This window comes from Mustela erminea, chromosome X, assembly GCF_009829155.1.
Source record: "Mustela erminea isolate mMusErm1 chromosome X, mMusErm1.Pri, whole genome shotgun sequence".
Taxonomy (NCBI): Eukaryota; Metazoa; Chordata; class Mammalia; order Carnivora; family Mustelidae; genus Mustela; species Mustela erminea.
In genome coordinates, this window is record NC_045635.1 from 116,576,099 (window position 1) to 116,589,774 (window position 13,676).

Consider the following 13,676-nt stretch of genomic DNA (forward strand, 5'->3'; position numbering starts at 1 on the left):
TTGGCTGCTCAGAAATAGAAACCTGCTTTTGGCAAAGTGTAACATGGCTTTAGTGCATCCTGAAAAGCCAGTGGGATGGTTCCATCCTCCAACGTTTTTTCACATGGCTTCTGAGGGCCCTAGACACAATCCAAAAATACCTTTTAAAAGACAGGTGACTGTGAACTGTAAATAAATGATCTGTAGCAGATCTCAGGTGGTCATAAACTATGGGGATAATCTGGCCTGCACAAAGACACCACCAACCAAATGGAACACCAAGACTTTGTCTGTAATAATATAAAAATAGTTGGTCAATTTTTATCAGTTCAGTAAGAAGAAGATTAATTGCAGTTTTATCATAATACACATGAAAGCTCTTTGATCTAATTTCATCACTTCGAAAACTTACCCAATTCAAACTTTAATTTTCCTCCCAAATTTTAATGAAGTTTTTATTTTTCACTTGAGGGTTTTATCAAAACCACCTCATTAGAAGAGGTCATCCTGTTCATCGCCTTCACATGTGGTAGAACTGGTGGGCATCCACGGCCAAGTTCAGTTAAGGTCTCGTGCTTTGGCCCAGAAACCATGAAAGGAACTCTCTTCCAAAATGCTTCACATGAGAATAAAATGTTTCCAAGTGTGGATATAGTTTAGAATGAAGGTTCTATTTATAATCAAGAGGCCTTTTATTTCTATTAACTGCAGTAACATGTTATAGCAGCTATAAGAGAAAACTAAAGACTGGACTCTACAGCATTCAAAAACCAGTCTTGCCAACATCTACCAGGTTGCCAGAATGACCACTGAACCCTTCCAAAACTGTGGCTACTTCACTGCCTGGAAATGACGAGCCTTGGTATCCTACATGAAGTAAGCATGTTAATTTCTCGATACAGTCTCCTTATTTATCCTAGATCTCTTCCACAGCATCACTGTTTTCACCCCATCTAGGATCTTCTGGACCCTGTTAATTTGTACAGAGATCAAGTGTTTTCATTTCAAGGTCTATACAAAGCCGGGTATAGTAAAATTGTAAGCTGTGTTATTCAAATGGCATTCTGGAAAACCTGTAAGGAGTCTAACACTATTTACAAATAATCCATAGGAGCAAGGAAGGAAATATTAGCTTCACTATTCCAGAGGACCTGGAAGGAGAGCGAGATAAGGAAAATCTTCAGTCTGAAAGAAGACAATGCCCATCATCAAAGCGTATGACAGTGACATTAAGCATGATGGCAGCCACTCAACATGTAGATGAAACGACAGATTAAAAACAATCCAAACCTCATATGAGGAGTTTTACTGCTATCCAGTCTCTAAAGAATTCTTCCTATCTGAAAACATTTGTAACAGTACACACGGTATGCTCCAAGGGATATTTTGAAAGTTCACAGATCTTACAAAATTGTATGTAATAAGAAAAGAAGGGGTTGGGGGTTAAATTTAGGTTATTCAACTGTATTTTTCTTAAATCTGAGTACTGTTAAAATGATTTGAAGTAACTTTCTAAACTGATTGCTTGACTGAATTTAATCAGGTACTTCTTAAATTGCTTCCTTTTCTTCCTCTAACCAAATTTTGTTTTCTAGGCTTTTGTGCAAGTAGAAAAACAGCATAGTATCTGTAACATATATGTTCAATTATGCTATATATGCTTAATATATATGACTATATCATCAATGGTATAGATCTATAACACAGACACTGGTTTTATGTGTGTATGTGTGTGTTTATTTGCAAGTATATATAATTTTAGAGAAAAGAAAGCAGAAAATATTGAAATGCATTATAAAGAGTAAAGTAATTATCACTGGTTGAAAGTTTGTTTTGTTTTGTTTTTTTTTTTTTTTTTACTGAAGCATGAGCTCAAGTCGGTATCCTCTCTATCAAACCACCAAAAGATTCATTTTACTCACTGTGAAAGATCACCATCTACATCTCCAGATGAGTTCACTGTTGACATCAGAACTCACCCCCAAATTAGACAGCTTGAATACCAAAGCATGCGTAAAAACAAATGTGAATATTCTATTCTATGGCTGAAATACACATGGAACACTGAAAAATGTATGCGTCTCCTTTTCTGCCAACAAACATTTAAAACTCTATGTGGAAGCGAGGAAGCTGAAATGGACACAAATGGCAAAGAGCTGACCACATTTTGTCCCTGGTTGATATATGCAAAAAAGTGGGGGGAAATGTCTGAATACTCTCTCTAGACAGACGAGTTGCTTTAGAGAGAGGTTTGTAGCATGGGTTACAATGCACATGCTGTTGACCTCGGTTTAAGTAGCGGCAAGTAGAATTTTCCAAACCTGGACTTGAGCTGCAAAGGAAAACAAACTACTCAAGAATGTCCTTGAGGCATGCATTTCACTGTGGCCAAGTGCAACTGGGCGTGCATTACATGGGACGTCAGGGCCTGCTTCAGCGGACTAAGTAGACCACGAGCATTCTTCAAGCACAATGCGGAAGCTTTATGAAGTGGAGGAGAGTCAGAGAATTTGGAACCATCTTCTCATTATGTCCCTTTAGAAGTGTCATTCCTCAGCCGACTGCTGTTTCAGGAATGCAAGTGATGGGAACAGACTTGGCCAGATGTTGGCCACAGGAGCAAGCAACTTTAGCAGCCAAAACGGCGCAACGAAAGGACAGCAGCTGAGACCGGTTCCGCTGTGGGAAGCAAGAGGCCGTGCGCGCTGGGCCCGAGATGACTGTATTATACAGTGTTCCTTCTGAGCCTGCATAACACATTCACCAGCGAGCCAGGGGCCTCCTAACTCTGTCAGGGGCCGAACGACACACAGCACACCAGAGGGCAATGCACAGTCAAAAAGAAAGAGAAAGAAAGAAGAATAAGAGAAAACAAGCAAAAACACGCGTCCGTTGGGCACAAACCTTCGGGCTCTGTGTTTTCTTTGTGGTGTACTTGCTTCAGCGGGCAGCAGAAGATTTCGTGACACTTAGCACGAAAGGGGGACTCTTTTTTCTTTAATTCCGCAGATTGGATGGAATCTTGCCGTAACATAATGTACTCCTGTGTGCCAGGGGGGGCGTCATCCAGAACTGTGGTCACCACACAACAAAATGAACTCAAGTTAGAGCTTCAGGAAAGCAGCGAGCATCTTAAATCCCATCTACTCCCGGGGAAGACTAAAGAAACAACATTCCTAAGAAAAGTTTCAAAGGAAAACATTTACTAGCTTGCTGACATTAGTTTTAGGGGCTGACTTTAAAATAATAAAGCCCTGTACTCAACTCTACAGACCTCTGTTGTTAATACAAGGAAAAGGTAAGGGTGTGAAACTGTGCCAGAAGTACCATAAAACTCTTTAACACCAATAACCATATTGTACCTCAATAAACACCAAGTAGCCCTCACACATTGCAATTGCAGCTATAGTAGAAATATGGGCAGGCTGAACTGGCTGAGGTCCGCCAATTACCAGTGTATTTGCTGTTGCCTCTTTGTGTGGTCTCCTCCCTGGGAGAACTTGACTTTAGTGACTTTAACCGAACACACACCCAATCAGACAGAAGATTCAAGGGTGCTGCTCTTTAATCTTTGCTTTTCAAGGAGAACTGGGGCTGTCGCAGATATATTTCAGATATTCAGGACCCCTTAATGAGGACAAGAAATTGTCGTGAGCCTCACAACCAACAGCAGATCTGGATCAAAGACCTACCTTGTTGAAGGGAGGGAGAGAGGGACCTGGTTCGCCAAATTTGGCCTTAGATAGATGCCCAGCCCCTCTCAGCTTGCTTTTTCTTTCCAGATCCTTTCTGCATTTCCTAAGCAAGATTGTGAATGTCTAAGCACTTTCTCCCTGTAAAAACATGGGGTCTGATTTGAAAGGGTCCCTACCACAACACTTTTCAGCCTAAAAACCACCCACCAAGAGGGGTTGGGGGGTGCAAATTCAATCTGCATTTGCAGAAACAGGGAACTGACCCCAGAGTGGATTTTTTTTTTTCTCTTTCACACCCTTCCCAATGAGGCCATTCCATTTTGCCAAGAGTGAGTCAGTGTCTTCTAAAGCTGTGATTAATGGCATGCTGACTCATCCTACACCCCCAAATGCATACACTTAGCATGCATTTAGAAGGACTGATACCACCAGCAACTTTCCCATTGGCAGAAGAACCCTGTGGTGTTTGTAAAATATAAACAGCTTATGGTAGAAATCCGGTGGGACCTGAAGCTTCTGCATTTGGCAAAACATTCCCAGCTCATTGGCTGGGATTTTAATGACCTTTTAAGAACTTTCTTTCGTGTTGGGGTAAAAAAAAAATGGTAGAAAAACCAACAAAACTTTGAAATTAGCATTATGAGTTCAGAACAAGTTCTTGATAGATGGTTTGTATGTGGAACTGCTGTCTTCCTTTATAAGTCATTAAATTATGCAAGAAGGTGATGAATATTTTAGCCAGCTCTCTATTTTCCTCTAGCCTTCAGCAGCAGTAATCAAAAATATTATATAGGCACACCACCACAGTTTTTCCTGGCAGAGAGTCCCCTTCATCTACTAGGAATGTGACTAGAACTCCATAGAATCTCGTTGTGAAACGCACATCTCTGCTAGCAACAGCTGCTATTCAAAACATTTGCAACCATTTCCTGCTATGAGCAGAGAGTTAGGATAATACAGACACTTATCAAATTCCAGCATCACAGCTGAAGACCAATTCTGGTTTTACCATCCAAAATATTTAAAGAAAACCTCCCAAACTTGGAACTCTTTAAAAAAAGAAACTCCCATGATTATCTAGAAGCTAAGAAATTTCATTTTCACGCACTATGTATAAGAAACATATTTTAAGAGGAAAGGACAATTGGCGGATTAAGAAGAAAAGAATAACTTTTTTGATAATACACAGGGAACCTATCATTCAGAAGCTCACAATAAACATCAGGAAATTGTCTTCCACTCTCATTTTTCAATAGCAACAATGACGTCACAAATGGGAATTGTTGGAGATTAATGGCCAACTGAAGCTAATAGCCTTCTGCTGACTCTCTAGCCATCAGCTCTTTCCAGCTGGTCATTAATTCCCAAAAAATGCCTTGCACTGCCATCATTATTGTTTAATTAGATACAACTGGTTATCTGTAACATACAACAAAATTCTAATAAAAGGGACATGCTGACCGATACAAGAACCAGCCCCTAAATTCATCATGATGGGGAAAGCATGAAGGTCACAAAAGTGCAGGATAATTGCTTTCCACAAAATTCTCTCTCCTGTTCTTTCTTAAAATTGAATTCAGCAAGTGCAAAAGGTGCCAAGATGAGAGTATTTAAGAAGCCATGTGAATAATAACCACAGGCATAGAACATTTCCTTAGAAATTGTGAACATCTGGGAGTTAATGGCTTAGCTTTGGGTCAGGCTGTCTCTACTCAACCTTAACCATCAGTCAGTTCTGGCAAAAGAGCAAAAAAGCCAATCTATCAATGGCTTGGTGTCACATTGACACAAGAGCTAGAAACACTGTGGACTGTTTAACCAGAAGTGACATTGTATAGGCAACACCTCACTTGGGTCTATAAAATTTCTGAACTTGAGGATATTCTACATGAAAAATTAGAACTATTATATCAAACTCATTTATTCCCAGGGCTCCCTCAGATAAGACATTGGCTCTATGTGCAATGGCAGCAACAGGATTGGCAGGACACTTCCAACAGGACCCCAGCGCTAGGGCAGGTGGGCACCTGAATTCAACTTCTCTAAAAAAGGCATGAGGATGCAAAGCTTTCAGGGAATATTAGTTCTATAAAAGCGAGAGGAGGCTTGTAAAGTAGCCAGCTCATCAAAACAGGAAAAAAGAATGCAATTCTTCTTTCCTTGGCTTAGTCCAATGTTTTCTGCCATTTTTCTCCTTCTAGTGCATTGCCTTCTTGCACGTGACCGCTATCCTCCAAAAATCACTCCTCCTTCTGTTCATTTGAGCCATTTGTCCACATTTATGCAATGACTCCTGCTGCCCTACCCAACAACAGATTTATCCAATCTCGGAGGGAGACAAACGACTCCGGTGATTAGGGAGACGATGGATTTTCATGAAGCCTCCTCCAGTTTCAGAGGCTCAACTTGACTCTTCCAGACAAATAAGACCATAACAGTGGCTCATGGTTGATTTCTGGACCATGAGGCGCCATGTTTTGAGGAAGGTTGCTGAGCCCCATGACAACGGCTACCGGAAGGTAGGCCTCTTCTGGAAAATTGCACCCACATAGTCAGTGCCTTTGGCCTTGATCACCCAGCCCGCCTCCTAGGGATTGCAAAGTCCCACAGGAATGGTCAAGAGTTGGGAGAAGACAAGAGCACACATGCAAATCCACACATCCAGACACGCAGACACTATCAGGTGGCATACTCAGACATGGAAGTGACAAGAATAAGTGACTTTAGGGGAGAGGGTTGATAGTTATGAGCACAATTTATGAAAGAACTGGGGCCTGTTATAAAAGGTGTTCTATTGACTAACCATTTGGGTGGGCAAGTCTGCATCAAGAATTGGGTCTCCCAACGGCATCACTGGATTGGCACTAAACCAGCCCCACTCTCCTCTAGGTCTCTCAGCAATCACCAAGATCAAGGACAGGGGTAAGAGGAGGCAGTTATGGCAAGGGAAGGGGCTTTAAGTCTAAGCCTGATGACCTAAGCCTAAGCTACTCATGTTCACAGAGATACAGTATTCACATTTACAACTGAACATAGAGTAAGCAATGATCTCTAGTAAAACTGAATCACTGATAAAAAAAAATAAATAATCCCAATGTGGGGCACCTGGGTGGCTCCATGGGTTTAAACCTCTGCCTTCAGCTTAGGTCATGATCCCAGGGTCCTGGGATGGGGAGCCTGCTTCCCCCTCTCTCTCTGCCTGCCTCTCTGCCTACTTGTGATCTCTGTCTGTCAAATAAATAAAATCTTTAAAAAAATAATCCCAATGTAATGTACCTATAATCCCAATGTAATGTACCTACCTTTATCACTATTTAAAAAAAAATCCAGTTGTTTTACTCTATACCTTTTACCAATAAATACAAATATTTAGTAGTATCACAAACACCCCGAACATCATCCTCCATGTCATTCCAAACAAAATTTCTTGAGAGATTACTAAGTGCAACCTCTTTGTCTTAGAGCATAAGGAAATAAAGCTCAGGAAGGGGACATACCTTGTCATGTCACAGAGTTATTGGAAAAGCCCAGCCTGGAAACCAGGATTTCAGTGTGTTTACCAGCAAATCTAAAGTAAGACCACTCTGCACCAACGCTGTATATTAAAACTCTTCAGCATGACTTAGCTTAAAAGATCACCCCTGCCTCCAACAAAGTTCCGTCATTCAAAGACAGAAAAGCAACCAGACACAGACAGGAGACCATTTAGATAATGCCACGTATGCACCTGCTCCCTCACCAGGCCCCTGGGATTCGTGAGGTTTGCTGGCTTCAAGCTGGAAACAGTTAACAAGCTCCCAATTATTTGATGATGCTGTTTTTTGCTTTAAAATGAACTCTTCAAGAGATGACTCAACATAATTAATGATACATGATTTTAAATCACAGCAAATCTGAGATCACCAGAGCGATGGAAATGAAATGATTGGAGCTACCCATCAAAGTTATTAGACATATATAAGTGACTCCAAGAAACAAATACATAAAACACCTATGAATCAGAAAATGTGGCAAAGTACACACATTATCAAATGTCCTTGCATAACGAGAAAAACGTAAGAAGAAAATCAAGTAATTGGAACAAATTACTCTTCCATGTCACTGAGCACCTGTCATGTTGAAAAGTATATTCAGCCACAGGATATTACCTCAAGACCTCCATTTTGCTTTCTGACTAATCATCTATTACTTATCTGTATATGATATTTAAGCTTTACTGCTACAGCAGATACAATCAAGATGCCAGGTGTAAATGTAAATGAGTAACTTAAGTAATTTTCTTAACAGAATCCAATACTAATAATCAACATAAAAATAACTTTAAAATCCTTCTAGAAATTTCAGTTCCCTTCTTCTTGGCAACCTCCCCCATTTCCATCCAGCCCTCTCAACCATGATTAGGACTTCCTCCAATTTTTGTTTATTCAGCTGTTTTGTTCTTTTCCTGATAGAATGAAATGTGGACTCTCTATCATGGTAGCTTCCCTTTTCCTCAATACCATCAATGCCTCTCTTCTTCCTACTCACACTAGATTCTTCCATTAGTGTCTTCAATATGGCAGCTTTTTCCTGCCTGAAGGCTTTACACTTGTTCACTGTGACTCCTGCTCTATGTCCTTCCAGGTTCTACTTAAATTTCACCTCCTCAGACATGTCTTCTCAACTACCATAGGTAGGTCTGTACTTGCCACAGCTGTTATTTTTTTTTAAAGATTTTATCTATTTGACAGAGAGAGATCTCAAGTAGGCAGAGAGGCAGGCAGAGAGAGAGAAAGGGAAGCAGGCTCCCTGCTGAGCAGAGAGCCGGATGTGGGACTTGATCCCAAGAACCTGAGATCATGACCTGAGCCGAAGGCAGCGGATTAACTCACTGAGCCACCCAGGCGCCCCCACAACTGTAATTTTTAAGTGCATGCATATATGTATGCACATATGCATGTGTCTCATCTCACTCTCCCCACAAGAACACAAGCTCTCTCAGGCAGGAACATTATTTGTCTCATTTATCACTCTACAGATTTTTGGTTATCATTATAGGCTTTTACTAAAACCTTAAGTTGATAATTATTTTCATATATATATGTCTTTCCTTCACAACTTGAATGTAAGCTCCCAGAAGGCAAGAAACACGTCTTTTGACATCATCTTTGCTCTTTCCCTAATGGCCCACAATTCTTTGCACACATAAGATCACTCCCTTCTGGGGATAAACATGCCTCCACTGAAAGCGTGTGCTAAGAAGGTGGCTTCGTAAATGGAAGGGGTTCCGCCTGCACATTGTCTGGCCGCTGGCAAGCACACAGCAGTAGCAGTCTCGGAAGAAAGGCTGTCTGGGGCAGAGACGACATCACTGAGCATGGCACTGTGGCAGTTAGTAAACAAGAACCCTCCCACGCACCCCACCGGCTCTGTCTCATGACGGTCCTTCTGAGTGACCTCTGGAATGCCACTTCACCTCTGAACTTCAAACTTCCCATTTCAAAAATAAGTGATGGGTCCTAGGCCAGTTTCTTTGGGGCTAGATAATTCTTTGTTTTGAGAGGCTTCTCTGTGCACCAAAGGATGTTTAGCAGGGCTCCTGGCCTCTACCCCACTGGTGTCAGGAGCACCCTCCCCCACCCTGCCCCAGCCAAGTTGTGATCACCCAAACTGTCTCCGGATAGTGCCAAATGCCTCTCCCTAGCAGGATGAAGGCAAAATCACCTTAGCTGAGAATCGCTGGACTTGAGGATGGGTAAAGTCCCTCTGGTTTAAAAAACTCTTTGTAAAGAATAAGCGTCAATCCTGGAAGTCCCACTGTGACCCATGGAGATGCTCGGCGGCCTGCAGGGACCCAGCTGTTCCATTTGGGGAAGGAATACTACCCCAGTCAGTCCAGACCAGAAAGAGAGGAAAATGCGCCGGGGAGCATGCCAATCACCTAGGCAACAGAAAGTCTTTGGCGAGATCTAAAGCATGACTGCTACACATCGGTGGGGTCATTACTCAGCCTAAGGCAAAGGCTTTGTCCCATGAACGATGACACAGGGCAGCACCAAAGGCAAGCATCCTCAGTACCTGTTGGGAAAAACAGGTGGGGCCCGGCCAACCAAAGACCTGGCAGGGGTGAGAGGTAAGAAGGCAGGCTGGGAAACCCTTTCTGACCTTATCCAGGAAGCTTTCTTGAAGCCTGGCATTTCCCTCTTCTAAAGGCCCAAGTCACCAGGGAGGATGCATCCTCCTACTGAAGACAGAAACGAGTCCATTAACAAGAAAAGTGGCAGCTTCCACCAGCAGAGCAGAGTGTGCCTTCGGAGGTCCTGTGCCCCTGCATGAATGACCTTTGGTTTATCCCTGCTGCCATTCTGAGCACACGAGGAATAGCGAGACCACAGAGAAATACCCTCCACCTGAGCTTACTGGCCTTGCTGCGCATCTCAATGGCACAATTCAAGGAGCTGACACCAGCCTGTTCCTTGCATGTTGTCCAGCTTTATGTCCTTGCATCCCCCTGCCATGCACCCTGTCCAAGTCCCAGCCAAACTGAAGCGGCTGTCATACTCCTCTAGAAAGCTCGTGGAGACACAGGTGGTTAGGGCCCCTCCCTCCGAGTTTCTGACTGAGGTGGTCAGGACTGGAGCATAAGTTCTGGCATCTCTAACAAGTCCCTAAGGGCTGCGCCTGCTGGGCAAGGACCACATGTGGAGAACGACAGCCCCAGCTGTTGGTTTCCCTCTCCCAGCCAACTGCATTGTCCTCAGCCCAGTGCAAACACAGTCTGAACCAGCGGTTCTCAGCTGTGGTGGAGCAGGAGCTTTGGGGAGCTTTGACAAAGTAAGATATCCATGGTGCCAGAGCAGATCAATTAAGCCAGAATCTGCAGGCTGGGCCAGAGCCCTGGTAGGTTTCCAAGCTCCTCAGCTGAATCAAGGGCACAACTAGGGTTGCGAGCCTTTCTGCACTATCCCCAGTGAAAAGTGCTCTTTTCTCCTTGAAGAGCAGGCTCTGGCCTCCAGTCATCTTACTATTCCCATTTCTTTCCATATCTCAGCCCAGCGTTGCCACTTACAAAACTGTACAGCTGTCCACATCCCCACGTAGCAGCCCTGTTCCAGCGTGAGCTTGTTCTATGGTGGTTTGTCCACAACTCTACCATAGCGTTAATCCACCCCTGCCCTCTGTTCATATGATTTTTTCGATAGGACTCTCTCACCAGCCAGTTTTGTTGAACTGAGTCAAACCAAGCTCTATTCTTATTAACACCCCTCAAGGTCCATGTCTTGGGCTAGTGAGACCATGTGTCTTTGCCTGAAGCCAGCCCATGATGCTTCGTCTTGATACCCTAGTCCTTCCTCCTGAACTCCTCATCCTCGGAGTCCACACAGTATTTCAAAGTTTACATAGGCTACCGTCTCATCCGTAGTACAGTCTAAGCTCACAGTCACAAAACAAAATGGAGCCAAGAATTCGTCAGGAACTTTGTTGGTGATTGGTTAAATACACTGGCCATTCTTTCATGACAACACACAATAAGGAATTCGGGCTACATTTCCCAGAAATTGCTTCCTTGAACCCTGTAATTCAGGGATTCTCCACCCTAGCTGCAGAATCAGAATCACCTGGGAAGCTTTTATAAAATGCTCACCTCTAGAGATTCTCATTCAATTGGTCTCATAGTGGGGCATGAGTCTTGGTAGGCCTTAAGAAGCTTCTCAGGTGTTTCTAAGGTTCAGCTGGATGGCAAACCAATGTGTCTAATTGAGGGAACAGGAGAAAAATTAAAGCCACAAGTGTAAGCACGATTGACTATGAAGATGTTTTCCTGAGCATAGAAGGAAGAGCTCTAAAGAAAGGAGGGCTTTCAAGTGCTAGGCCCCTTAATTAAGTAAGGAATACAAATGGGTCACTCAAGGAGTAAGTTTCAAAAGCCTTAGGGAATGTGGCAGGGTGTACTGGCAAAGGTCTTACAATCAATCCGTCCTGGTTTCAAATCCTAGCTGTTCTTAAAGGAGGGCCCTGAACCAGCAGTACCATATCACATAAAAGCTTGCTAGAAATGCAGACTCTTAGCCTTGCCAAGTTCACACCAACAAAATCGGAATATGTCATTACAGAACATTCTGAGGTGACCATTGGGCACCTTGAAGGTGAGACATACCTAGAACAGTGGCTGGTGCACAGTGGGGACTCTGTCTGGGTTCGTTCCCTTCTCTCCTGAAGCCAAACAACAATTTGGCAGCACTTCAATGTATAATCATGGCAACTCTGCCATGGGACAGAGGAAAGAGCTCGAGACTCGGGAAACCCCTGCCACCTCTGCCATGACCTTGAGCTTGTCCGTTTCCATCTTTTACAGGTGACCAAACTGAATCACACTGGTCAACAGGACTGTTGTAAGAATTAAAAGAGATGATGTGTGTGGAAGAAACCAGCACAACGCCTAGCCCTCTTTAGGGACTCTGTATGCACAAAGTCCTCCCTGAGTATCAACTGAGGTGGAATTCAAGTCAATGAGGAAGCGCCTTTCCTAAGCAAAACACGTCAACCACCTACATTCTTGCTAGTCTCCATAAGGCTTCACACAACCTTCATTTTAGTTTTCTAACCAAAATAGGGGGATTGGCCCACAAGAGGAAAAAAAAATGGCTGTACCCCTCACAGAGCAGTAAACTGACAAATGGTATTTCTTCTGGAATGACACTGGCATTTCTCAAAAATGTTTAATTGAGACTGGCTTCACTGAAACATTTTATTTGGTCTCACTCATCTTGTTTTTAAAGCAGAGTGCTTCTGGCCACAGTGTCTTAAAGACTGAAACCCTAGGGGCGCCTGGGTATCTCAGTCTGTTGAGCGTCCAAGTCCTAGTATCAGCTCAGCTCATGATCTCCCAGGTGTGGGACCGAGCCCCACGCTGGTCTCCGTGCTCTGCATGGAGTCTGCTTCGGATTCTCTCTCCCACTCCCTCTCTCTCAAATAAACACAATCTTAAAAAAAAAAAAAGAGGGGCACTTGGGTGGCTCAGTGGGTTAAAGCCTCAGCCTTCAGCTCCAGTCATGATCCCAGGGTCCTGGGATCGAGCCCCGCCTTGGGCTCTCTGCTCAGCGGGGAGCCTGCTTCCCTTCCTCTCTCTCTGCCTGCCTCTCTGCCTTCTTGTGATCTCTGTCTGTCAAATAAATAAATAAAATCTTTAAAAAGAGAGAGAGAGAGAGAGAGAGAGAGAGAGACTGAATCTCTAGGCAGCCTGTAAAAATGGCTGCACTGCGGATGCCAGATGTCGCTTTTGCATCAAATTCTGCCTCTCCCTCCATGCCTAAATAGCGAGGCAAGGGCATCATTCAGTAAGTGGCCTTTCCCTTCAGACACAATAAGCTAAGGGGATGGTTCCCATGTAACTCATGGCCTGATGCATGTTTGTTCCAGCCAGCCTTGCCCTGTGTGTGTGTCTGTCTATCTGTCAGAGGCTTTGGTATTAATAGCCTTTGCTTTTAATAAACGTTAGTCCAGGAGTTTGGCTTAGGCTCACAAAATGATGTTATGGCCACCCATAGCAACAGCCTGAAATCTCAGCTTTTGATCTTAAGACCTTTTTGGGCAACAGCACTGGCTAAATGGCTATAGAAAGCCTATTTTCACCTATCAGTCTTTCCCATTTTTGGAGCATGAAATCTCAGATGACTGGAATCTCCTCACCAATATACAAGAGAACACACTCTCAAGCACAGCGCCCATGTCCTCCTAGGAAATGTGCTCAGTGACACCATACTTCTTCCCATGGGGTGCCTCAAGAGTCCTGCCCTACTCACTGTCATTATCTCCCTCATGTTCTTACTTCATGTTTTGAAAGCGAATCTCTGATAAGAATCTCATGGTGGCTCCAAGTCTCTGTGGATGTCTTTAGAGTTTAGGAAACCCCACTTTCCAGGCTCTCTTGAGAGCCAGGAATTCCTTGGTCCTAGTGATCATAACTGAAAAACAATATTGTAATGCAGCTTGAAAATAACGACTGGGAGAGGTATGAATGCC

At 43.5% G+C, this 13,676-nt stretch overlaps 1 protein-coding gene across 4 annotated transcripts in view; it reads right to left on the reverse strand.

The window, feature by feature from the left end:
- The window catches only part of FGF13 (fibroblast growth factor 13), a 498,664-nt gene that overhangs the window by 184,940 nt on the left and 300,048 nt on the right, over positions 1-13,676 (reverse strand). For 3 of the 4 annotated variants that reach the window (XM_032329640.1, XM_032329639.1, XM_032329638.1), the window contains exon 3: positions 2,884-3,051. The exons of the other annotated variant lie outside the window; for it this stretch is intronic. In XM_032329640.1, coding sequence (XP_032185531.1) covers positions 2,884-3,051 — 168 coding nt within the window. The remainder of the gene's footprint in view (positions 1-2,883; positions 3,052-13,676) is intronic. 4 annotated transcript variants of the gene reach the window in all.